Source organism: Pantherophis guttatus, chromosome 2 (genome assembly GCF_059756535.1).
Source record: "Pantherophis guttatus breed Tessera chromosome 2, ASM5975653v1, whole genome shotgun sequence".
Lineage (NCBI taxonomy): Eukaryota > Metazoa > Chordata > Lepidosauria > Squamata > Colubridae > Pantherophis > Pantherophis guttatus.
The window spans coordinates 260761431-260788431 of record NC_142064.1 but is presented as its reverse complement, the minus strand read 5'-3'; the positions used below and the strand labels follow the sequence as shown (position 1 = coordinate 260788431).

The 27001-nt window shown below is 42.1% G+C and overlaps 1 protein-coding gene across 1 annotated transcript; it reads left to right on the top strand.

Moving 5' to 3' along the window:
* The first annotated feature begins 4704 nt into the window (after nucleotides 1–4704).
* Nucleotides 4705–26347, top strand: LOC148115697 (zinc finger protein RFP-like). Its single transcript, XM_087883968.1, has 7 exons — nucleotides 4705–5433; nucleotides 6762–6857; nucleotides 7432–7662; nucleotides 16474–16496; nucleotides 18212–18330; nucleotides 19321–19353; nucleotides 26229–26347. The coding sequence occupies exons 1-7, from the start codon at nucleotides 5020–5022 to the stop codon at nucleotides 26273–26275; spliced, it is 963 nt and encodes a 320-aa protein (XP_087740094.1). The 5' UTR covers nucleotides 4705–5019; the 3' UTR covers nucleotides 26276–26347.
* The last annotated feature ends 654 nt before the right edge of the window (nucleotides 26348–27001 follow it).

Sequence of the window (27001 nt, the reverse complement as noted above, 5' to 3'; positions counted from 1 at the left end):
AGAGAGAGGGCGAGAGGGATAGGTGGGTCTCTTTGGGGGCAAACCTGAGGGAGAAGGGAGAGAAGGGAAGTGGGGCCTCCTGGCTCACCTGGCCTCCACCCCACCAAGTGAGGGGGGGAGGCAACACATGAGGGCGCCTGGATGGTTGGAAAAGAAGGCAAGGGGAATCTATCACATGACTCGGGGACCCTTCAACCGTCATAAATATGAGTCAATAGCCAAGCCACTGAATTTTGATCAAGTAATCATGCGGGTGCTGCAATGGTCATAAGTGTGAAACATTGTCATAAATCACTTTTTAATGTCTATATACATTAAAAATGAGAAATATTAAAATGCCTATTATTTGACTTTGCATATGTCAAATTGAGAGCCACTGATCTAGCCCAACAGACTATGAAAAGGGATGGGGATTACGGCCAGCGTGACCCAAGGCATGTCAACAAACTCAAGATGGCAGCCAGCTCCGCCTTTTCCCTATATGTAAATAAGGGGTGGGGCTTCCCAACCTTAGGTCTTTGTTGACTCCCTCTAGGGTTGTTTCTGCTTTGCATCTCCCCACTTCTGGGGAATATTTAAAAGAGATTTAGATGTGAATGTCCTCTAAATTAGGTCTCAGCCCTAAACCTGTTTAGTAGTAGTACTGTAGTTGCAGTCATATTCGTGGTTCCCTTCCTTCCTTCCTTCCTTCCTTCCTTCCTTCCTTCCTTCCTTCCTTCCTTCCTTCCTTCCTTCCTTCCTTCCTTCCTTCCTTCCTTCGAAAGATCTTCACCTGGTGCCAAAATGAAGGTACTGTGGCTGCCAATTAAGGGACTCTGGGGAGGGCATTCCATAAACGAGGTGCCACCACCAAAAAGGCAAGATAAAGGAGGGGGCTTGGGACTCTCTATGTCCCCTCAGAGACCCTGTTGTGATTAAAGAAGCCTCCCCAAAAAGCCCTTGAACAAAGGACAAAGGTGTATAAGATGTTCTCCACCCACCAGATCCCCCCACCTCTCCCCATGGGTCCCCCTGTCCTAAGTTGGCCTGAGACTCTTAATGCCTCTTTCTATCCACCTTTTGCCTTAAGAGGCACCTCATTGGTCAAACGTGAAGATTTCCATTCACCAAATGATCCTATCCCACATTCTACATATTCCACATTCTACATCTACAAGATAGTCTTCAGTGTCTCCCTTCCACAGAGTGATCCAGGCTGCCTCTTTATGTTGACTTTTGCCCAATTTTCCAGCTTTTCCTGATCTGTTTCCTGATTGGATGGCTGGGAAGGGGGCTGTCCAGGCAGTTCTTTCTCTACAGGATATTCCTATTAAAAGTGACCAAAAAGAGTTTAATTTCCCTTTTATCTCTGAGACATCCCATCAATTGCAGGATTAGTTTTGGGCTTTTATCAAGGCCTTCTTACTGTCTCTTTCAGTCCCAAGTTTACTCCCTCTGGTCCCATAAATGTTTCCTTCTTCCTATTTTTTAAAAAAAGCATTTTCCCCTTTAACAAGCTGGTTGGATCCATCATAATTGTTTGGCAATCTGTACAATGGATGTTTCTTTCTCCCCGGGATTTTTCAATATCTTTCCCTTTAGCAAGTGGGGTGGGGGGGGAGACCGATGGCCCTTTTATAATTTGCAGGCTTCAACTCCCAAAATTCCTGAGCCAGCTGGCTCATGAGTTCTGGGAGTTGAACTCAATCAATCAATCAATCAATCAATCAGAATAGACCTGGAAGGGGCCTTGGAGGTCTTCTAGTCTAGTCCCCTGCTCAAACAGGAGGCCCTATATACCATTTGAAACCCACAACTCATAAGGGGCCATGGTTCCCCACCTCTCCTCTAGCAGAACATTTGGATCAATAATTGATCGGGGTGGGGACATCTTTGTCCGAAGGAGGCCACTGTTCCTCAGATAGCCAGATGTGAGTCCCTCCTTGTGAAGTGCGGCCGTGCGGTGCAGATGGGTTTGTTGACTACGTACCTGGCTCCCTGCCACGTGGCTGCCTGAGCTGCTCAATGTAATAGCCGGGGTGGCGGTGGATACCCCCAGACTTATGGTCATGGGGGATTTTAACCTGCCATCCATCGGTGAAACATCAGGGACAGCTCAGGAGTTCATGGCGGCCATGGACCTGACCCAGTTAGTTCAAGACCCTACTCACATGGGGGGGGGTCACACTCTGGACTTGATTTTTGTCTCTGGTCAGTGGTTGAATGATCTGCAATTAGGGGATTTAGTTACCACACCCTTGTCATGGTCAGATCATTCACTCCTTCAACTAGACTTTCGAGCCACTTTCCCCCGCCGCAGGGAGACGGAACCGACCAGGTGGTTCCGTCCCAGGCGCCTGATGGATCCTGATAGGTTCCTGATGGAGCTTGGGCCATTCCCTGAGGCTCTGGCTCACGACTCGACTGAGGAACTTGTGGCCGCCTGGGAAAGGGCGGCCGCTGGAGCTTTGGACCGTGTCGTGCCTTTGCGGCCTCTGACCCGGTGCCGATCCCAATTAGCTCCCTGGTTTTCGGAGGAGCTGAGGGAGATGAAGCACCGGAAAACCGCCTGGAGAGTGATTGGAGGGCCAGCCGTTCCGAATCCGACCGAACACTGGTGAGGTCTTATATCAAGACCTACCTAGTGGCAATAAAAGCGGCAAAATCTAACTATTTTTCCGCTCTTATTGCGTCTGCAGAGAACTGCCCAGCCGTCCTGTTTAGGGTGACCCACTCCCTCCTTCATGTGGGAGCGCGGGAAGACCCCTTGCAGGATAGGGCTGAGGATTTTGCACAATTCCTGCATGATAAAATCACTCAGATTTGGGAAGGCTTGGACTCCGATTGGGTGGGTCCAGAGGGAGTGACGGGGGGGGTGTGTGTGTCTTGAGAGTGTTACCTGGGAGGAGTTTGACTCTGTGGCTCCCGAGGATGTGGACCGGATTCTGGGTAGGTAGAGCTCTGCCACATGTTTATTGGACCCATGTCCCTCTTGGTTGGTGCTGGCCTCCCGGGAGGTTACACAAGGCTAGCTCCAGAAGATTATAAACACTTCTTTGAGTGAAGATTTCCTCCCCTCCGCCCTGAAAGAGGTGGTGGTGAGGCCCCTCCTCAAGAAGCCTTCTCTGGACCTGGCTGTATTAGAAAACTACCGTCCAGTCTCCAACCTTCACTTTGTGGCAAAGGTTGTTGAGAGTGTGGTGGTGCAACAGCTTCCCCGGTACCTGGATGAAGCAATCTATCTAGTTCCGTTCCAATCGGGCTGCAGGCCAGGATACAGCTTGGAAACGGCACTGGTTGCATTGGTTGATGATCTCTGGAGGGCTCGGGACAGGGGTTGCTCCTCTGTCCTAGTCCTATTGGACCTTTCAGCGGCTTTTCATACCATCGACCATGGTATCATGCTGCGCCGGCTGGAGGGGTTAGGAGTGGGGGGCGCCGTGTTGCGGTGGTTCTCCTCCTTCCTCTCCGGTCGGATGCAGTCTGTGTTGGCAGGGGGACAGAGATTGACCCCGAGGCGCCTTATCTATGGAGTGCCACAAGGGTTGGTTCTCTCGCCTCTGTTGTTCAACATTTATGTGAAGCCGCTAGGGGAGATCATCCATGGTTTGGGGGTGGAGTGTCATCTGTATGCTGACAATACTCAGCTGTACATCTCCACCCCAGACCACCCTAATGATGCCCTTGACGTGATGTCTTGCTGTCTGGAGGCCGTGCGGATCTGGATGGGGAGAAACAGGCTCAGACTCAACCCCTCCAAGACTGAGTGGCTATGGCTCCCGGCGTCCCATTATAGCCAGCTGGTTCCATCGTTGGCTATTGGGGGTGAAATGTTAGCCCCCTCGGAGAGAGCGCGCAATCTCAGTGTCCTCCTGGATGCATGGCTGTCTTTAGATGAACATATGATGGCTGTGGCCAGGGGGGCTTTTTATCAGATTCGCCTGATGTACCAGTTGCGTCCCTTTCTGGACCGGGACACCCTGTGCATGGTCACTCATGCCCTCGTCCCATCCCATCTGGACTACTGCAATGCTCTCTACATGGGGCTCCCCTTGAAGTGCACCCGGAGGCTCCAACTGGTCCAGAATGCGGCCGCTCGGGTGATTATGGGTGCGACCCAACGCACCCATGTGACACCTCTCCTGCGCGAGCTGCACTGGCTCCCAGTGGTCTTCCGGGTGCGGTTCAAGGTGTTGGTTTAAAGCGCTCCATGGCTTAGGGCCTGGATACTTACGGGACCGCCTTCTGCCACCAATAGCCTCCCACTGACCAACGCGCTCCCACAGAGAGGGGCTCCTCAGGGTGCCGTCAGCAAAACAATGTAGGCTGGCGACCCCCAGGGGGAGAGCCTTCTCTGTGGGGGCACCTGCCCTCTGGAATGAACTACCCCCTGGGATACGTACGATTCCTGATCTCCGCACCTTTCGCCAGGCCCTTAAGACCCTGTTATTTCAACAGGCTGGCCTCGCTGACTAAAAATTTGGAAGGGGTATTTTAAATTATGGGTTTTTAACTGACAAGGCCAAATTTGTTTAATTCTGTTTTAAATGGGTTTTCTAATGTTGTATGGTTTATTGTTTTATCATGGCTGTACACTGCCCTGAGTCCCTTGGGAGAAGGGCTGTATATAAATTTAATAAAAAATAAAAAATAAAAAAAATAAATCCCATGAATGTTGGCTTCTCCCCAATATTTTAAACTTGTTTTCCTCTTTAACAGGATGCTGGGATCCATTCTAATCGACAGGGCGTTTCTCCCAGGGATGTTTGCTTCTCTCCAGTTTTTAAAACAAGTTCCCCATTAACGAGCTGATTGGGACAATAATAATCGATCGAGGCTCCGTTCCCGCGAATGTCTGCTCCTCTCCTATTTCTTCTTTTTAAAATACTGCAAGTCTTTAAGAAGCCAACGAAGCTGATCGCAACAGCAACAGTTTATTTCGGCTTCTCGCCTGCGCAGAGCCCAAAGGCGGTCACCTGACTAGCAGGGAAAGGCCCGGAGCTTAATTTTCTCTTTCTTTTCTCGGCCGAGGAAGTGGCGATGGCGGCCGAAGCGTCCTTGCAGGATTTGGTGGAAGATGCCACCTGCTCCATTTGCCTGGACTTTTTCCAGGACCCCATGCTCGTCCCGGAGTGCAGCCACAACTTCTGCCGGGGCTGCCTGACCCACAGTTGGGGGACGTTGAAATCGAAGGCTTCCTGCCCCCAATGCAGACAGATCTTCGGGATCCTCAGCCTCCTCCCCAACCGGCAGCTGGCGCGGATGGTGGAAGAGGCCAGGCGATGCGGCGGCCATCCAGGTGAGGAAGGAGGGAGCTTCTGCCCGAAGCACCAGGAGCCCCTCAAGCTCTTCTGTAAGGACCACCAAACCCTCATCTGCATGGTCTGCGATCGATCCAGAGAGCACAAAGGCCACTCGGTGATCCCTATGGAGGAGTCTTTCCAGGAATACCAGGTAGGAGTCAGCCAGGAGGAATCGCTGTGGAGGAACATCCAGATCCTTGGCCTTCCTGGAAATCCTTAGATCACTTTAATTTGCTTTCTCTGTTGTCTGCCAATTGAATAGAATAGAATAACAGAGTTGGAAGGGACCTTGGAGGTCTTCTAGTCCAACCCCCTGCCCAGTCAGGAAACCCTACACCACTTCAGACAAATGGTTACCCAACATCTACTTAAAAATTTCCAGTGTTGGAGCATTCACAACTTCTGGAGGGAAGTAGTTCCACTGGTTAATTGTTCTAATTGTCAGGAAATTTCTCCTTAGTTCTAAATTGCTTCTCTCCTTGATTAGTTTCCACCCATTGCTTCTTGTTCTACCCTCAGGTGCTTTGGAGAATAGTTTGACTCCCTCTTCTTTGTGGAAACCCCTGAGATATTGGAAGACTGCTATCATGTCTCCCCTAGTCCTTCTCTTCATTAAACTAGACCTACCCAGTTCCTGCAACCGTTCTTCATATGTTTTAGCCTCCAGTCCCCTAATCATCTTTGTTGCTCTTCTCTGCACTTTCTAGAGTCTCAACATCTTTTGGGTTTAGCCTGGTGCAGATGCCAATCAGAACCAGACTGGATAGGTGGTTCAAGGAACTTTTATTGAAGTACTCCAAAAGACTCTCAGCAGCTAAAAGAGCTGAGACCCTGAACCACATACAAATACAAATTTTGTACATTTAGGATTAAGGAAGTTAACACTCTAAGAATCACTCATTGGTTCCTACATAGGTTACTTTTTATTGGATTCTTCTACTTTACCCTCATCCTTCATACATTGCACATTTATGTTAATAAGATTTCTGATCAAAATGGGTGTGTGTTTTATTTTTATAATAGGCTAGAAGTTACCAAGGTTTATGTCTATGTGCCTTAGCTAGCATCCTTCTAATGAAGTCCTGATAACTTTCTTGTTGAGGTAGAAGTGTCTCACCATTCGTTACACTCTTATTACGCTCAACTGCAACTTTCTTCCTCGGCCGTTCCTTTCACAAACTTCCCTGATTCCAACCTGATACCTTCACTTCCTGCTTTATGCTCTGTGCCTGCAATTTTTTTGAAGAGAGATTTACCATAGTCCTTGACTTTCAACCATTCGTTTAATAGCTGTTCCAAGTTTTAACAGCAATGAAAAAATGACTTAAAACCATTCTTTACATTTATGACCATCATGGTTGCAAAAATTTGGACGCTTGCCAACTGTCATGTATTTATGACTGTTGAATGTATCATCTAGCTAGGTCTTCCCTCTGATGTAATTCTTTACGGAAAAGAAACTCAACATTTTCTCTTCAGATCAAGGTTGGGGATTGCCTGAAGGCTCGGAAGGAGGAGAAATTAAAAATAGCTACATACAAAAGAGACACAGAGCAAAGAATGCAGAAAATGCTTGTAAGTATTGATCCAACGGTGAGGAGCTTTTGAGCTAATAGAAGGAGAACCCCATCCGCCATCTTTGATAATAGTCAGCCTGTTTGTAAGTACAAGTTCTGACTTAAATGAAATTCAAGTTAAAGACGGTGTTAGGGCACAGAACTTGTTCTTAATGTGGGAACTGGGATGTCACCATTGGCTGAATGACTCACAGTTGGGTTAAGTGCACCTATCCCATGAGTCGTGTTTTATATTATGGATTTGGTTGGCATAATAAATTAATGCAAACCATATTTCATCATATTGAAAAAATTGTGAACTCAAACATTTTTATGTCTACTTTTTTGGAACTCCTACCAAGAAAATTTTCATGAGAGGTCATTTAAACTGGATCCTTTTTTAAAAAAAGAACCCACCCACCCCTGCACTTTTTAGTATCAAAAGAGTTTTTTTTTTCTCTCTCTAAGAAATTCTCCCACCTAACTTTTGGATTCTTCACGGAATCTGTTTAATTATTATAACAATAAAAGTAATTAAGTAAATAAATTAAAATAAAAACATCCCTTTTTCACTTTCGGTCTTCTTGTTTTAGGACCTCATTGAAAAAGAGAAAAAAAATGTGGTGGCTGAGTTCAGAGAGCTACAACTCTGGTTAAAAGGACAGGAGAAGCTTCTATTGACTAGAATGGAAGAGACGGAGAAGACTATTATGGCAAGAAAGGAGAAGGGTTTGGCCAAGCACATGGAGGAACTGGGCTCTCTTGACCATCTGATCCAGGAGATAGAAGAGAAGCACCAGCAGCCAGCCAGCAAACTCTTACAGGTCAGGCAGGAAGTTGAGATCATAGAATCCTAGGGCTGGAAGGGACCTTGGAGGTCTTCTAGCCCAAGACAAGAGTCCTTATTCATCTGGAACAAATCTATTATTGGAATCCTCCAGTGATGGAGCACCCAGAATTCTGGGAGGGAAGCTGTTCCATTGATTAATAATTCTTGTCAGGGCATTTATTAATCCCATGTTTGGCTCTGGGACTAATTACCCTCGTTTAGAGGAGATGGATCGTGGCTTATTCCAAGTTGCAATATTCTGATAAAGAAAACGCAAAGAAAAGTTTCTAATAAAACTCATTTATTTGTTATAAAGAAAATAAAACACCTCACTAACTAAGAAAAGTAATTGTTACATTTTGGCAAGCGAGATCTCCTGCCGGTCCAGCCGGACCTCTGGCAAGAGAACAAAGGAAGAAAGTGTGTGAAGAAGCAAGTGAAGGAATGTGGGTGGATGCGGAAACACGTAGCTTACTGATAAGAAATTGGCAAGCTACGGAGAGTCTGACAGTCCAGAAATGATGGATTCAGCTGGCAAATAAAATAACGCAGTGACATTCCCCTTCTTTGCCAGTTGAGCGAATATCAGTACATCATCAAATAAGGCACATCTTCTTACGCAGATACTCGTGTTGAGCTGCTGGAAGTGGTTTGTTGAGCATATCAGTAATTTGATCATGTGTAGATACATATTGCATTTTAACAAAACCTTTTTTCACTAAATGCTTTATGTTTTGATAACGGATGTCAATGTGTCTGGACCTAGAACCTGTAAAATGAGATTCAGAAATATAAACCACCGATTCATTGTCTTCCATCACTGTGATCGGTCGGATCGGGTGTGTCCAGATATCTGTGACTAAACATCAAACCAAGTTAGAGAATTACATGCATCTGAAACACAAGCATATTCAGCTTCAGTAGATGAACAAGAAACAAAATTCTGTTTACGTACTTGCCAATAAACAGGACATCCATTTAAGAACATCATATAACCTGAAGTACTTTTGCGTGATTTCTTATCACTTGCTCAATCAGAATCTGCATAACAACATAATTCTGCATAATCAGTATGTGTTGGTTCTAACAATAACTTCAAATGTTTGGTGTATTTTAGGTATCTCAATAATTTCTTAATACATGTCCAATGAAACTGTTTTGCCTTACCTACGTGTCGAGATAAGAGATTAACACTAAGTGCAATGTCGGGTCTGGTCCAACTACTAATGTATAACAGTGACCCAATGACTGAACGATAAAGTGTTTGATCCTCGAACTCAGGACTTTCTTCTTGTGTCAAGTTGTGAAAATCTGTTTGCATGGGTGTCTTTGTTGTGTTAGCATCCTTCATGTTGCAATGATGCAAAACTTGTTCAATTTTATCTTCTTGTGAAAGACTAAACCCCTTCTGTGTTTTTTCAATCTGAACACCTAAATAAGTGCTAATGTGACCTAATGATTTCAATGTGAAGTATCTCTGCAAAGCTTTGGCAAAAATCTCACTCATTTGCTTATTTGGACCAATATAAACAATATCATCAACATAAACAAGAACTATCTCATATGCATTGTTAGATCTTTTTGTGAACACGCACTCATCAGTTTCGGACTTAATAAAGCCCATTGAATTTAGTTTGTCAGTAAGACATAAATACCACATTAAACCAGATTGTTTCAGACCATAGAGACTTTTGTTTAGGAACCAGGTATCCCCTTCTTGCTGTCGGAATCCTGGAGGACTTTTCACGTAGATCTCTTCATCTAGGTCTGCATGTAGATAAGCCGTGTCAACATCAAACTGGAAAACTTCTAAACCAAGGATAGTTGCAGTTGCTAAAGAAATTTTTACACTCTCAGTTCTGACTGTCGGTGAGTAAGTACTTGTGTAGTCCTCAGGATAACGTTGAGCGAAACCCTGAGCTACAAGTCTGGCCTTGTACAATGACTCACCATTTGGTTTCTTTTTTGATTCTGTAGACCCATCGAGTGCCAATGACCTTTTTGTTTGTTGGAGGTTTTGCAGGTGTAAATACTTTAAGTTTCTTTAGACTGTCCATTTCAACCTGCATTGCTTCATACCATTTGTCTTGCTCTGAATCAGGGAGCTGCTTGATTTGTGTGAAATTATCAGGTGGAAGTGTGACATTGCAAATCAAAGGCAAGGGTGCTTTTGTCAGTTGCCAAGAATATCGTTGTGGAGGGATCCCTTTTGTGGCCCTCTTGGAACGTCTCGGAACAACTGTCCAATCTTCTTCTGGTTCGTCCTCGTCCTCACTTTCGTCGCTAGCATCAGCATCCGCGGCTTGCGAAGACGGAACATCGGGTTGAGAAGAATCAGTGGAATCTTGATCATCAATCTGCGTAGCATCAGCAGTATCATCTCTGGGAAAATAAACTCCAGGATCATTGGAATGAATCCTGGACCAGTCAATATCTTCTTCAAAATTAGCAGATTGGGAAATCATAATTGCATGTTTAGAGTCAATAAATCTGCTCCATTTTGAGTTATCATCAATACCCATAAATCTCAGTCTCTTTGCTGCTGGACTTCCTTTTCTTCTTTGAGCTAAGGGAATGTTCACCATAGCATATGAACCAAAAATATGGATGTTTTTAAGATCAGGCTTGTAACCATACAACATGAAGAAAGGAGTCTGATTTGTTACACTGCTCCAAGTACGGTTGACAATGTAATTTGCATACTTGATAGCTTCACCCCAGTATATCTTACCAAGGTTGGCGTCTTCTAGGAGACAACGCATCATGGTTTGCAGTACCCCTTGTCTTCGTTCTGCGACTCCATTATGAGCCGGTGTGTAAGGGGCCGAAGTCTGATGAATAATTCCATTCTTACGCATCCAGTCCTGGAAACGCTGAGACATGAATTCGGCACCACGATCACTCTGGATTCTGGCGATGCGAACTTGGTGTTGGGTAAAAACAAGGGTTGCAAAGTCTTTAAAGATCTGAAAGGTCTCTGATTTTTCTTTCATAGGATATACATATCCATATCTAGAGTAATTATCAACAATTGTTAGAAAATATTTTCTACCACCAAATGATGGCGGGAATGGACCAACTATGTCAGTGTGAACCAAATCAAAAATGCGTGTTGACAGGCATGTAGCGTGTTTGGGAATGGCTGCTGCTTTGGATTTGGCCTTCTTGCATACAGCACAATCCAAAAACACCTTACACCCCTTTAGATCCAAACCTTTTGCGAACTCCGGCATCTTCCTAAGAACACGGAAACTGGCATGCCCCAATCTTCTATGCCATTTGTGGATACACCTGGAATGCAAAGGTTTACCAGTTAGTGAATTCTCAACATTAACATTTTTATGCGGAACCTCAGGCTTGCTCTGAGCAACCTGTTTACCAATTCTATTTTTGTTGGCTTTAGGAGCCTTAGGGGTAGCAACAGGATCTCTCTCTGGAGCATCTCTCTCTGGGCCTGTGCGTTCCCTTTTTGGAGTTTGCATACTTGCCTGTGTTTATGTTTTAGGCTTTGGCTTTAAGTAATAAACACCACCAATTAATATGGTTTCAGCAACAATATCTCCATCTTTAACTATGTAACTTGCTTTTTCAAGGTGGTGAACTTGGAACTTTAACATTCTAGACAAGTGACACTGACTAAGCAAATTACTGGTTGCTGTTGGTATGTAATAAACATCAGGAATGAATGCATCGAGCTCTTCAACATAAACAGTTCCTTTTCCTTTGACCTGACAAGGATGATTGGAAAAAGAGTAAAGTTCACGTAGTTCTGGTTCTGGCTCGTGCATTTCTGTGAAAAGTTCCTTTCTGTAGGTAACATGCAATGCTGCACCACTGTCCAAAGTCCACAGGAGTCATCTGTCGTACTCTGGTTGAGGTTGTGGATCATTGGTTAAAGCCAATGTGGCGAGTGGAGTTTGTGGATCACGCCGGGGACCACGACGACCTTGTCTTCCGCCTCTGCCTCTGGAATCTGTTCCTCTGGGCTGGTACGTGACGGGAGCTGGAACTCGTTGGGGACAATCCCGGGTGGCATGTCCCACACGATCGCAGGTGTAGCATCTTGGCATCCTTGGAGCATAGGTCCTTCCTCGGAAGGGGCGCCTAGCTGGAGCTCTTGATGCAGGTGGTCCTCTCAAGTGTGGCGTGGCCAACATGAATGCTTCTTCTTCAATTAAAAGTCTACAGACATTGTCCACTGTGCGTTGAGCAATTGGGACTTGGTTAATCTTTGTAACAGCATCTTTCCATTCATAATTCAAAGAGTTAATAATGATGCTGATCATTTGAATATCTTCAATGTTATGGCCTCTTTCTCTCAATTCTGTTCTCAGTCCTTTCAGTTTGGTCAAATGTCCTCCAATTTGTTCACCAGGTTTCAATCTCGAACCGTGGAGTTCAGACATGAGTAAACATGAAGATTCAATTGAGACAGGCCTGTAGCAATTTTCCAATTCAGCCCAAATTTGTCGGGCTGTTGTATTTGGTGGAAAAGTGACCTGCAGTTCAGTATCCATGGACATCGTACAACGAGCTCTTAACTCTAGATCTCGTATTGCAAAATCCCATGGTTGTGCAGGAGGGTTAAATACCATACAGTGTGTGCCTTCTCTAAGAAGCAATAGTGTAATCTCACTGACCCAGGCTTTGTAATTGTGTCCTGACATTTTTAGTTTTGACTCACCAGTTAGTGGAGAGACAGAGAATGCCTGGTAAGGAGCCTGCATTTGATATGCTGGCTGTGCTGGCGGAAATGCCTGTGATATTTGCTGTGCCTGTTGTGGACCTAAAAATGGTCTTGGTTGTGCCATTGGAGGTGGACTAGGAGCTGGCCCTATTTGCACTTGTGGCTGGGGCACATATGCAGGCATTTGTAGCTGCTGTGGCTGATGCACTGGAATCTGTTGTATTCCAGTTGCCATTTGTGCTTGATCTGCAATATTGGCATGACCTGCTGGAGATGCAGTCATTTTCTTTTGCTGCATAAAGCGTGCCTGTGTTCCATCTAAAAGGACACCAACACCGCCAGGGGGTGTTTGAGTTTGGGCCTGTGGAAACACTTGTGGCATTTCAGCTTCCTGTAGTAAATTACTTTCGCCAGCAGATGGTGCTGCACCTTTAGCTTTGGGCAGCTTTGCAGTTACAAGAAATGATTGCGTGGCAGGTTTATATGTAACTTGATCAGGAAGACTTTCATGTGACGTATGCAGTGCCCTCTGTCTTAATTGGCCTGACACAAAATCCACCAGGGGGAGTGTCTTTGGCTCTGGAGAAGAAGGCAATATGGCGCTTTTTGAAAAGTTTAAGTTATCTTCCTTATCTTGCTCAAGCATAAATATAGCCATTTTTGCCTGGGATAGCTCCTGTTCATAGAATTTTAAACGGTCACGAAAGGATTTCATAGCCAGCTCATCCAGGGTGAACTTAGAGCTTCGAGGAGAATAATGAATTGTTTCTCTCTCTGCATGGGAGGAATTTTGCTCAGCAGTTTGCTTTAGCCTTGCACCGAGCGTTACAAATTCAGAAGGTTCTGGGAAGACAGGTTGAGAGCTGGCATAATTAGAAGGGGGAGTTAAGGACCTCAGTCGTAATGCTTCGCCTTCAAAAACAGCTTCTGTCTTATCTGTCTCCATTTCTGTTCCCACGGCTTTTTCTTGTTCCAGGCGTGTGGCTGTAGTAAGGGGCTGGAAATCTGAAAATCTCCTGTCTGCCATCTCTTCGTTGGAAAGATCAATCAAATCATTTACGAAGAGTGGTCTTGGTTTCACTTTGCCCTTTTTTTTCTGTTTCGGCATCTTAGCAAAATAATTAGCGTACCTCAGTAGCTAAAAACTAATTGCCTATGTGCTCTTATCAGAAATAACAAAACAAGGAAAAAGCCATAAATCTAACCGTCCTCGTGCTATCAGATGTCAGGGCATTTATTAATCCCATGTTTGACTCTGGGACTAATTACCCTGGTTTAGAGGAGATGGATCGTGGCTTATTCCAAGTTGCAATATTCTGATAAAGAAAACGCAAAGAAAAGTTTCTAATAAAACTCATTTATTTGTTATAAAGAAAATAAAACACCTCACTAACTAAGAAAAGTAATTGTTACATTTTGGCAAGCGAGATCTCCTGCCGGTCCAGCCGGACCTCTGGCAAGAGAACAAAGGAAGAAAGTGTGTGAAGAAGAAAGTGAAGGAATGTGGGTGGATGCGGAAACACGTAGTTTACTGATAAGAAGTTGGCAAGCTACGGAGAGTCTGACTGTTCAGAAATGATGAGTTCAGCTGGCAAATAAAATAACGCAGTGACACTGTCAGGAAATTCTTCCTTATTTTAGGTTGGATCTCCTTCCACCCCTTTTCCCTATGAGAGCCCTTCAAGTGTTGGAAGATGGTTGTTGTGTCTCCCCTAAGCCTTCTCTTTGTTAGGCTAAGCATCCCGAGTTCCCTTAGCCATTCCTTGTACAGTTTGGCCTCCAGAGTCCTTATCATCTTCATTGCCCCCTCTCTGCATTCTTTCTGGGGCCTCAGCATCTTTTTTGTACCATGGTGTAACAGAATGGTGTATAGAGTTTTGTATCAATGCTGAAAAGGGATAGACTGCTTTAGTCCTGCCACAGAATACTTTTTTTTTCATATTTTTCCTTTTTTTTCATAATTTTAATTGAAATTACAATAGTGAAAAGTACAAATGCAAATCAAGAAAATAGGGAAATGGAGAAGGATAAGAAGGGGAAAGAAATGTAGGAAAAAGAGAAAAGAAAAAAACAGCATTGACTTCCATCTTTTTCGGCGCAATAAAATACAAAATAAAATTACAACTTTTTTACATTTGCATGTTTAGTATTTAGTATTTAATTTGTATAAAACAAATTAATAAAAAAAATCATGTGTCAAGATTTCATTTTTTTCTATTTAGAGCACAAAGTTCAGAAGCAGCAGAAACAAAGGTTCATATCTAATGAAAGCAGTCAATTTTTTTCATTCTATCTAGCTCCATCACTTTTTCCATCCATTCTTCTGTTGGGGAGATTGATATTCCTTTCCATGTCTGCATGTAGGATTCTGGCTGCACTCAACGTATACAGAAACAAAGTTCCACATCTTTTTTCAACTCCTTGTTTACTAATCTTTCTGACTCCTATGGAAAGGAAACTGGAAAGTATGAAGACTACAGGTAGTCCTTGACTTATGACTACAATAGAGCCCGAAATTTCTGTTGCTAAGCAAAACAGTTGTTAAGTGAATTTTCCTTCATTTTACTCCCTTTCTTGCCACTGTTGTTAAGTAAATCACTGCAGTGGTTGAGTTAGTAACAACGGTTATTAAATGAATCTGACTTCGCCATTGACTTTACTTGTCAGATAGGCACAAATTGTGGTGACATGACCCCCAGGACACTGTAGCCGTCATAAATATGAATCGGTTGCCAAGCAGCTGAATTTGAATCATGTGACCAAGGAGATGCTGCAACAGTCTTAAATGTGAAAAATGGTCACAAGTCAGTTTTTTCAGTACTATTGTAAGTTTGAATGGTCACTAGGTGAACTGTTGAATGTCAAGGACCACATGTAATGGCTAATATTAGGAAAAATACTGTAATTCAGAAAAACCAAGCCATGCGATTCATGATTTTAAGAATGCCTACTTAGGGTTCCTTTCTCCTTTTATGTTGTGACCCAGGCCCATGTAGTTGATAAATGTTAAACTGTTAATGATAAATGTTAAAATGTTAAACTGTTAAATGCAAAACCGTTCCAAAAAACAAACAGATTTTATTAAAACAGCTGAGAATTAACTCATTCTCAGCGTATTCTAAATGAAATGAAAGCAAAGTCCTTAAAACACCAGTCTTTAGTTTATCTCTGACCTTGGGATAATTTGGCAAACTGCCAAAGGCTTTTCTTGGCAACAGTTCAGGAACAGAAGAAATAACTACAGCCAAACAAGAAGCAATTGTCTCAAAGGTTGTTTTCTAGCAAAGAGGCCAAGAGCCGTGGCTGGCTTTTTAAGCCTTATGGGAGGGGCCAGTCATCTCTTGGCCCTACTCCCGAGTCGTCCTCTCTGCTTTAGATGCTCCTGCCTTCTGGCAGCTCTTCTCATACAGGCTTCTCCTGTTCCTCTGCCTCTCTACTGTCAGCCTCTGGAGGCTCCGAAGTCCGCACATCACTCCCCGATGGCCCTGGCCCCATCTCTGCCTCTGACGCAGAGCCATCATCCGGGCCTTCCCCAGCCTCCAGGACTGGCCCATGTTCTTCCTCAGCCTCATCGCTGTCCGACTCCGCTGCCAGCTCCACAGGCTGCTGGCGGACCACAATGTTTTAGGGGATGTGGGGGTTTTTTGTAGGGTCTCCCCCTCCCCTTAATTTCCAGGGTCAACAGTGATGGCCTTCTACAAAGTTATAACCACCTGTATTTTCCAAAGTGCCTTGATTCTGGAAGCGTTAATGCAGGGCATTTTTGTATTCTATTGATGCAGTATTTTTTTTTTCAAATAGTCTTTTCTGTTTGATGTTGTGTTTTATTATTTATTTATTTATATGCAGGATATGTTACATTCTGTATAATTGTGTCATATTCAACTGGAGTATAATTTTTGTAAGAAAAGGAAATAAAAACAATAGCTCTCTAAAAGAGGTGAACGGCTGGGGAAAACAGAGCAATGGGATTTCTTTTTAAGAAAAATGGAAGTACAATTTATAGGTTGTTTTGTATCTGGTTGTCCAGAGGTTTGGTACATTCCTTATATTAGTTTAAGAATTTAACTCTCTGCACAGAAAATGGCTCATTTCAGTGTCTTGTCTCTCTTTTTTTAGGACATTGGAAGCACCTTGAAGAAGTAAGTGAACCCCCCCCCCCTTCTTTACAGATTGGCAGCTCCTCCAGCAGTTTTCCTATTTTGGAAACTTCTCTTTGTATTTAGCAGTAATTTAATTTAAAGGTAATGTATTATTGTAATCCATCTTTTTCTCCATGGGATTCACAAGGATTTAAAAGAGTAGGGGGCGCAGAGCAGAAACATGAGGGTCTCTATTAGACTTTTCACTTAGCTGGATGAGGGTGGATGAGTTCCGGGTTCCGGCTCAGGATACACAGATATACAGTGTGTAGAACAGCCCAGTGCAAACATTCTGGAGAGAGAGAGAGAGAGAGAGGAGTTCCCTGAGGATGGGCTCCAGCACCAGTCTCAAAGCTTGGAAGAATAAACCTCCCTTATCCCAGTAACCGACTCAGACTGGATTCTGTAGTTAGCCAATCCTCAAGCACCATCTGATGTTATAATAATAATAATAATAATAATAATAATAATAATAATAATAATAATAATAATAATAATAATAATAATGATGATGATGATGATGATGATGATGATGATGATGATGATGATGATGATGATTTGAGATACGAAATCCAGCATGGTTATCTTGTTTGCTGTGTATACTGTCAAGTTTGTGTTTAATAATAATAATAATAATAATAATAATAATAATAATAATAATAATAATAATAATAATAATAATAATAATAATTTTATTGTCATTATACGTGTATACAAAGTATACCCATACAACGAAATTCACTTAACAGCCAAAGACCAGGTCCAACACACATAACAATCCCCAAACACCCCCCCACCCACCACAAATTTCCCACCCCTAAACCACCCAAACATCCACACAACAGACCAAGTAATACTGTCCAACAGCTCACTGATGGTGGCCCTTTAGTTCATTGTTGAGTGCAATTATAGCTCTGGGATAAAAACTATTCAGAAAACGTGTGGTCCGAGTTTTAATTGTTCTGTATCTTCTGCCAGAAGGCAACAGCCCAAAAAGATTGTAAGCAGGATGGGAAGAGTCTCTGAGAATGTTATGCAACTTTCTCAAACAGCGAGATTCGAAGATGTCGTCCAGGGCTGGTAGCTGGAGTCTGATGATATTCTGGGCAGTTTTAATGATTCTCTGTAGAGCTTTTTTGTCCGCTACAGAGCTGCTCCCATAACATGCAAGAATGCTGTATGTCAGGACACTCTCAATGGTAGTAGGACAATAGTAGGACAGAAGTAGATGCTGAGATAGATTTATCTTCCTGAGCATTCTCAGGAAGTACAGCCTCTTCTGTGCCTTCTTCACAAGCATGTTAGCATTCATAGTCCATGAGAGGTCCTTCGAGATATAAATGCCCAGAAATTTAAAACTACCCACCCTCTCCACCTCCTCACCATTTATGTACAATGGTAAATGTACATCTCTCTTCCTCCTGAAGTCAATTATAAGTTCTTTAGTTTTGGTGGTGTTAAGTGTGAGATTATTTTCATTACACCACAGTGTCAGCCCTTGTACTTCCTTCCTGTAAGCAGACTCATTGTTCTTATTAATGAGCCCCACCACTGTTGTGTCATCTGCAAATTTAATAATTGCGTTGGTGTTACAGTCCTGTGTGTACAAGGAATAAAGGAAAGGGCTTAACACACAACCCTGGGGGGCTCCTGTGCTTCTTTAGAAAGCTTCTTCCATTGGCATGTTGATAAGCAATGTTCTTTTGTCTTGCCAGATATCAGGCAAAGAAAACATACCAGAATCTGTTGGATTTACGTATCGACCCAAAGAGGACAATCTGGGATTACCGTGATATGACTGTGCTTCTGAAAAGAGGCATGAAAAAACTGAGAGGTAAAAAACAGCCGCTGGGGTTTTACGCTGGATGACATTTTGATCCCAGAGTCTCCAAGAGAGATTCTGGGCCGGTGTCACGTGGATCAAAGAGGGATTGATTTCAGGATCAGCGGAAGAGACACCCTCATTTCTTTCTGGGGAAAGGCCTTGTGTCTTGGCACCAGGAGGGAAAGAGGAGCTTTCCGGTTTCTCCCATTAAAGATGTGCCACCTAAAAACGGGAACCATTAGCTAGTCATAGTTGACCATTTACAGGTAGTCCTTGACTTACTACAGTTTATTTAGTGACTGTTTGAAGTGACACAAAAGTAACCTATAACCATTTTTCACACTTTATGACCACTGCAGGAACCCCATAGTCACATGATTTAAGTCAGACGCTTGGCCACTGACTCATATTTATGACGGTTGCAGTGTCCCGGGGTCATGTGATCATCTTTTGCGACGTTCTGACAAGCAACGGGGAAGCCAGATTCATTTAATAACCGTGTTACTAACTTTACCACTGCAGTGATTCACTTAACAACAGTGGCAAGAAAGGTCGTAAAACAGGGCAAAACTCACTTAACAAATTTCTCACTTAGCAACAAAAATTCTGGACTCAATTGTCATCATAAGTCAAGGACAACCTGTATTCTTCATTTCCCAAATCCATACGCACTGATCACTGGGGAAGCAGAAAAAGCTTTCACTCAAAATAATGGAATGTGGTCACAAATCACTTTTTTCAGTGCCGCTTTGAGTTAGAATGGTCACTAAACGAAAGGTTGTAAATCAAGGAGTACCTGAATATGGAATATACACTAGAATATATTTATATCTGATGGAATATATATAAAGTCATCAATGACATTCTGGCTTGTAGCTTTCCTTATTCCTTATTTCCTGATCTGAGGTAAAGGAAAGCAAACCAGGGAATCTGAGGGAGGCCCTTCTGTTGCTCCAATTCCAGGGATGAGATGCTGAATTCCTCCCTTTTCTTCCCCAGATACTCTGGAAAGTGGACTTCAACTACAGGAAGGTAAATATGAGTTATAGGAATTGGATTTCCTTGCTATTTTAAGCTCTGATGCAACTAACTTTAAAAGAAATATAATAGAGCAAGAAAAAAGAAAAATATAGGACTAGATACCTTAAACAACATGACTATTCAGTAAACCTTAAGGATTTTATGATTATTTGCTGTTTATATGTACATTTTGAGCTTATGCACAGGAGACATTCCTTGCGTGTCTGATCACACTTGGTCAATAAAGAATTGAAGTGCATTCCACTCCACTCACTGAAGGCAAAGCCAATCACTCTTCACTCCCAATCACATTACTCTCATCTGCAAGATGGAAGCTAAAGAGAATTGTGCAGGGAGCTAGAAGAGGTGGAGCACTATGAAGGGTTTGAAGGAGTTGGCCAGAGGTCTTCAACCTTGGCCACTGTAAGACTTGTGGACTTCAGTTCCCAGAATTCTCCATCCAGCATGGCGGAGCTGGAGGGCAACCAGCAGAATGGTGGCCACATGGGAGACTAGAGACCAGGGGAATTGACCAGTGGAGCCAAGAGAGGAACAGCTGAGTGGAGGAGCCAAAAGCAGGACAACTAATGGACAGATTCTGAGGGAGTGCAGCTGAATGGCAGCTGGATTTGCAGGTGGCAAATGCAACCTAAGTGAATGGAAGGAGAAGGCCAGAGGGGTGCCAAACAGGCTGGCAGTTAACAGAGAATGGGACTGTTGCAATATTTTCAGGATCAGACTCAATAATATTAGTAAGAGTTAAAGGTTTAAATATATTTCCTTTTATTTACAATAGGCATTCTATATTCACTGAATATTCACAGATAGAAGCAAGGAAAAGGGTGTAGGTGGCTCCTTATATATACAATGGGTGGAGCTATAAGTGGGAGTGGTGAATTATGAATACATTAAGAAGTGAAGAATAAGTTAACCCCTGATACCCCGTTCATATATTATTTACACATTAGAGAATAAGGCATTTACATCTGACAAATCCCCCTCTAAATGCCGATTCGTTATACAACACCAATTACATTCAGATTCAGGACAATACAATACATACAACTTAGAAGTTAAATATTTGTGTTGCTTAGAAGGTAAAGGCTTTGTCAATATGTCAGCTAATTGTTCTGAAGTATCACAATGCACTGCTTTAATAAATCCATCCTGAGATAATTGTCTCACATGTTTAAATTTTATATCTATATGTCTGGACCTTTGTCCAATGGCATAAGATCTAGATATTTCAATGGCTGCTTTATTGTCTTCATGCATAACAAAAGGCAAAGCAGGTTTTTTCCAAACATCTGAAATTAAATCATTAAACCATACAAGGTTATTTGCAGCTTTGGATAAACAAACATATTCCGCTTCTGTCGTTGAAGTGGCCACTAGTTCTTGTTTACCAGTGTACCAGTAAACTGGACAGTCATTTAAGAGAAATATATAACCAGATGTACTTTTTCTACATGAGGTGTCTCCAGCCCAGTCCGCATCTGCGTAACATGTAAGCTTTGGTTCTTTATTGTCTTTAGGTTCTAATATTAAGCAAAAGTCTAGTGTACTTTTCAGATATCTTAAAATTCTTTTAACAGCTTCCCAGTGATACATTGTTGGTTTGCTGACATGTCTGGATAATAAATTGAGTGGTAAGGCGATATCTGGTCTAGTCCAATTAGATATATAAAGAAGTGAACCTATGATTGACCTATAAAATGTGTTATCCTTGAATTCGGGGGAAGATTCATCAGTATTTCTTAGAAAATCAGTTTGCATAGGAGTATCACAAGGTTTGGCATTGTTTAAATTGCATTTATTTAAAAGTTCTACAATCTTATCTCTCTGAGTAAGTTTGAATCCCCTTCTAGTCTTATTAATTTGGACACCAAGATATTTGTTTACTTTACCTAGAGATTTTAACGAGAAATGTTCATTTAGTTTAGTTACAAAAGTTTTTCTTCTCTCTTTATGTTTTCCTATGTATAAAATGTCATCCACATAAATCAATACAAATTCAATGTAATCATCATCCTTTTTGACAAAAAAGCAGTTATCAGCAGTAGTAGCGTTGAAGTCCATGGTTTTAAGTACTTTCACTAAACAATCATACCATCGTTTACCAGATTGTTTTAACCCGTATAAACTTTTGTTTAACAACCAAATTTCATTTTTGTTTGTGTATTGACTGTGAGGTGCTCTTACGTATATTTCCTTATCTAGTTTAGCGTGTAGATACGCAGTCTGTATGTCATATTGAAATACATCAAGGTTGAGTGCTGATGCTACCACTAGAGCTGTTTTGACACTCTCTGTTCTTACTGTGGGGGAATACGTGTCAGTATAGTCCTCCGGATATTTCTGTGCATAACCTTGTGCAACTAGTCTAGCTTTGTATAGGGTATTGCCTCCCTCTAAGTTCTTAATTTTATATATCCACCTGGTACCAATAATTGTTTTATCCTTAGGTGCAATTGCAGGTGTAAATACATTTAATCCTTGTAAACTTTCCATCTCTTTTTTCATCGCTAATTCCCATTTTTCTTTTTCTTCACGAGGGAGTTTTAACACTTCCTCATATGTATTGGGTGTTGTTGGCTCACCATCCATATGCATTATATAATCCTTGTATTTATTTGGCATTTGATTTCTGGTGTTTCTAATGGTTTTTTCAGGTTTACTATCGTTATCATGCAAATATCTTGCTTCCTTTTTGTTAATGTGTCTGTCTTAATTTTGTGTTGGCTATTTGTCCAAATTTTGGTTTTGTTCTTATTTTTGTTGATATTTTGCTTTTCTATGATCCCTTCTTCATGAGATTTTGTACCTTTATATTTATTTGGAAATATTTCATTAAGATGTAATTTAGACCAGTTGGCCTGTTCATGGAACACAGCTGTTCTGGAGACTATAAATTTGTTATTATTATCAATGAATCTGTACCCTTTTGTACCGGTTTCATATCCCATAAATCTGAGTCTTCTGGATACGTTTTCTCCCTTTCTTCTTAATTGTTTAGGTATGTGTACGTCTGCAGTGACTCCAAATATATGCATGTGTGCTAATTTTGGTTTTCTATTATACATCACTTCATATGGTGTCTTATTTACAATGCTGGACCATGTTCTATTTTGTGTGTAATTTGAATAATGTAAGGCTTCTGACCAGAATTGTTTGCTTAAGCCAGCATCTTCCAATGTGCATCTAATCATGGTTTGTAATGTGGAATTCTTCCTCTCTACAATCCCGTTCTGGAATGCAGAAAATGGACTAGATGTGTAATGTAACATTCCTTTGTCTTTTAACCATTGGGAGAATTCTTTAGACATGAATTCGCATCCCCTATCTGTCATAATTTGTTTTATTTTGATGTTGTGTTGTGTTTCTATGCGTTTGTAAAATTCTTTAAATTTTTGAAATGTTTCATCTTTGTGTTTTAATGTATAAACAAACCCATAGCGGCTATAATCGTCTACTATTGTCAGGAAGTAACGTTTTCTATAAGTGATTGATGGAGTTAATGGACCAACTAAGTCCATGTGTACTAAATCAAAAATTTTGTTAGTTGATCTAGTAGATTTTCTTGGCCTGGGGCTAGTTTTTAGTTTTGTAGATTTACATACTGAGCATTCCAAATAGTTTTCACAATTTTTTATTTTAACACCTTCTGCGTGTTCAGTCATTTTTTGTACTACAGGAAAACTGGCATGTCCTAACTTCCTATGTAAGATGTGAGCACACTCATCATGAATTGGCTTACCTATTTTTGGTTTTTTTTTATTGTGTGCATCTTTGTGATCATGAGATGTTTTACACTCATCATTGTCACTATTGCTAATATTTTCATCATCTACTTCAATACAATCTTCCATATTTGAGTCAATGTTATGCAACCATTTTTCCTTTGTTATCAGATAAGGTAGGCCTCCTTTAATTATCACTGTGCCTATATTTATTTTATTCTTCTCCAAAATCGCTTTTCCTTTTGAAAAAACAATGTTAATGTCAGAATCTCTACTTAGTTTTATAGCACTTAGTATGTTATGAGGTATTTCAGGTATTAGCAATACCCCCTCTATTTTTCCTAGACCAGGCAAGGTTACATTCCCTCTACCTAATACTTGAACCTTTTCTTGGTTAGCTACCTTTATTACAAATTTATCTTCTGCAAATGAAGACAATATATTTTTGTTATTAGTGGTGTGATTAGTTGCTCCAGAATCAATAAGCCAATTATTGTTCTCATTTTGCTGTATGTTAGTGTTGTCTTGTTTATTTAGCCCGTTCAGTGAGCCAGATTTTCTATCCTTTGAATTATCTCTGCCCCCTCTATTCTCTTTGTAATTTGGTGGGCTCCTATATCTATGTCTATCTATGGAAGACTGTCTATAATTGTATTTGTTTCTATATTCTGACCTATGCCTTTCTTTTGAAATTTTGGGACAGTCTCTTCTATTGTGTTCCCTGGATCCACAATTGTGGCATTTAAATGTTTCATTATATTTTTCTTGGAAAGCTACTTTCCTATATGGTTTGTGTTCTGTGTGATTGCTAGAACGATTCCTTCTTGAATTGTCTTCTGCTATCAATTTATTGGATAGACTTTCTATGGATAAATATCCTAGATTGATAGTGTCTAAATGTGACATAAAATTGTCCCATGATGAATCAAGTGAGTTGATAATAACACTTTTCATTGTTTGGTCTGAAATCACCTCCCTCCTCAAATGCAGCTCAGCTCTTATTTTGTTTAAAGATATTAAATGCTCACTTATGGAAACCCCTGGTTTTACCCTAGATGAAAAGAAATCTTTAGACATCCTTGTGGTGGTAGCTACACTGTCACTGTGAAACAAATTAAACATGCATTGAATGATTTCTGAAACAGTCAGATTTGGCTTAATGCAGGAGACATTATACATTGCAGGAGACACACTAGATATTATTAAGAAAAATGCTCTATGGTGTAAACAATCTATTTTTAGAGTCCAAGGTCTTTTTGGGGGGCTAGTGATAAAAAATAGTAAGTTTTCCTTCATAAAGACAACCTGGAGCTGTTGATACCATTCTTGCAAATTAACGCCATCAACCTTTAGCTTTGGGAAGTCACTGGGTAAATTTCCGACATTATTGTGTCCATTACTTACAACCTGAGGTAGTCCGTGGTCTCGCAAGTGTAGAAAATTGCAAAACGGCATGGGGATGCTCGCAACGAGTCTGCATGGTCTCCTCGCCAGTTCATGTCTTCCCGGACCGTCTGCGTAGTTTTGCGCATGCGCGTTGTCCATTTCTTCTTTGTAGTCGTCGTGGAAGGTTCTCCCCATTGCGGCTCGCTCGTTCTGCTCCTCTTCAGATGAATCGGTCTCTGGTTCGATTTTGGGAGTCCTGACGACGGCGGCTGCTCTTCCTCTTCTTTTGAGGGCATTGGTGCTTGCTTCTGTCTGTGGCGTAGGGCGGTACCGGCAGGGCTCTCTGGGTTCGGGCGTCGGCGCTCTCGTAGTCAGGATGGGAGCGGGCAGGTCTTGAGGCATCGGCTTGCTCGCTCGCTTCTTCGGTAGCTGTTTGTTAATTTTTAGTTTTGGCCCAAATGCAGCAAAAAGCGTTTTCATTGCTGATTTTATTTGGGAGTTTGTTGAATCATCTTCACTTTCTGATTCTGATTCTTTTGAAGAGTTTGAATCTTCTTTTTCATTTTCGTCGTTTGATAACGTTTTTCGCGCCAGAAATTTTGAATTGAGCATTTTGATTGGCTCTGCTTCGCTCACCCTGGAGGCCTGTTGAAACCAAGATGGCTGCCATTCAAAATTTCGCGCGGGATCACCGTTTTTCTTCTTCGTAATGACTTTCTCTGCAGTCATATCACTCACTATTTTTGGGTCTTTAGACTTTTCATTAGTGATGTTTTTCTCTCTCGCTGCTCCGCTGTTCTTCAGCATATCTTGGAGTTTCGCGATGAGGCTTTCATCATTCTTCTGGCTCTTTAATAGTTTTAATATCTCTGACCTGAGTTCGTTATTCTCTATTTCGATTTCCTCCTGGTCATCATTTTCATCTATTATTTCTTCGTCTTCAGTGGTGTATTCTTCGGATTCTCTCGAAATTGCGTTTGTGGATTCGTTGATTATTTCTTGTTCTGTTTCCATTTCTTTGCTGTAGGCCCTGGTGTTGGGCCTATCTTTCTTAGACATTTTTAAGTTTTTATTGAGTCAATTAACCATCCTCTGCTACCAGCTTGTTGCAATATTTTCAGGATCAGACTCAATAATATTAGTAAGAGTTAAAGGTTTAAATATACTTCCTTTTATTTACAATAGGCATTCTATATTCACTGAATATTCACAGATAGAAGCAAGGAAAAGGGTGTAGGTGGCTCCTTATATATACAATGGGTGGAGCTATAAGTGGGAGTGGTGAATTATGAATACATTAAGAAGTGAAGAATAAGTTAACCCCTGATACCCCGTTCATATATTATTTACACATTAGAGAATAAGGCATTTACATCTGACAGGGACAAAGACGGTGGGAGAGCCCGAGTGCTTGGAGAAAAGGGAGCCGAGGGACCTGGACACTAGCAGCTCCTTCAGGGGAATTCTGGGAGTTGAAGTCCACAAGTCTTACAGTTGCCAAAGTTGGAGGACTCTTGACCAGACAATGGCTTAGGTGTTGTTTAAAAAAACAATGAGTCTTCCAGTCCTGGTGGGGGGGGTGTTTGGAAGCTGAACTCCATTCACACAAGAGGGTTAAACTCTTGGGGGTGAAGACACAAACCAGGCCTACAGCTGAAGCTCTTTTTCTTCTTCCTTCCTTCCTTCCTTCCTTCCTTCCTTCCTTCCTTCCTTCCTTCCTTCCTTCCTTCCTTCCTTCCTTCTCTCCCTTCCCCCTTATAGAGAATGGTAACTCTGGATGCAGATACAGCCCATCCTGGCCTCCTTGAAATCTCTGAAGATCGGAAAAGCCTCAAAGGAGTTAAGCCAGTTAAAACAATAAATGCTCCCTGAAACTGCACGAGATTTAAAACTAAACCTTATGTCCTTGGCTGTCAGGAGTTTTCAAGAGGGAGGCATTTCTGGGAAGTTATTATAGAAGGCAGAGAAGGATGGGGTGTAGGGGTTGCCAACAAGCCATTCCACTTAACAGATGTTGACGTGCAGACCAGATGCTGGCAGATTGGGAAATGGGGAGGGAAATACGGGGCCATCTCTCCATCAGAACGCTCTGACCTGGTCCTGACTGAGAGGCCCACGAGGGTCTGCATCTGTCTCAACTGCGAAGGGGGACAAGTGAACTTCTTTGATGCCAGAACCGCAGCTCTTCTCCATACATTCTCAGATGCTTCCTTGGTTGGAGAGGCTCTTCTGCCCTGTTTCTATTTGCCAGTTGGTGTCTACATGACGCTCCCCTAAAAGAGGGGACATCCATAAGCAAAACTTGTGAAAAATCCCTATTTGCCAAGCAGGGATCTCTGAAAGCCTTTAAAGCAGAGACTCCTTAGCTTTTGCTACTGCACCTTCCTTGATTGTGTATTCCAGTGTTTCCCAAACTTGGGAACTTCAAGATGTATGGACTTCAACTCCCAAAATCCCACAGCCAGCCATGGTAGATGGGGAATTCTGGGAGTTGAAGTCCACACTTCTTAAAGTTCCCAAGTTTGGGAAACACT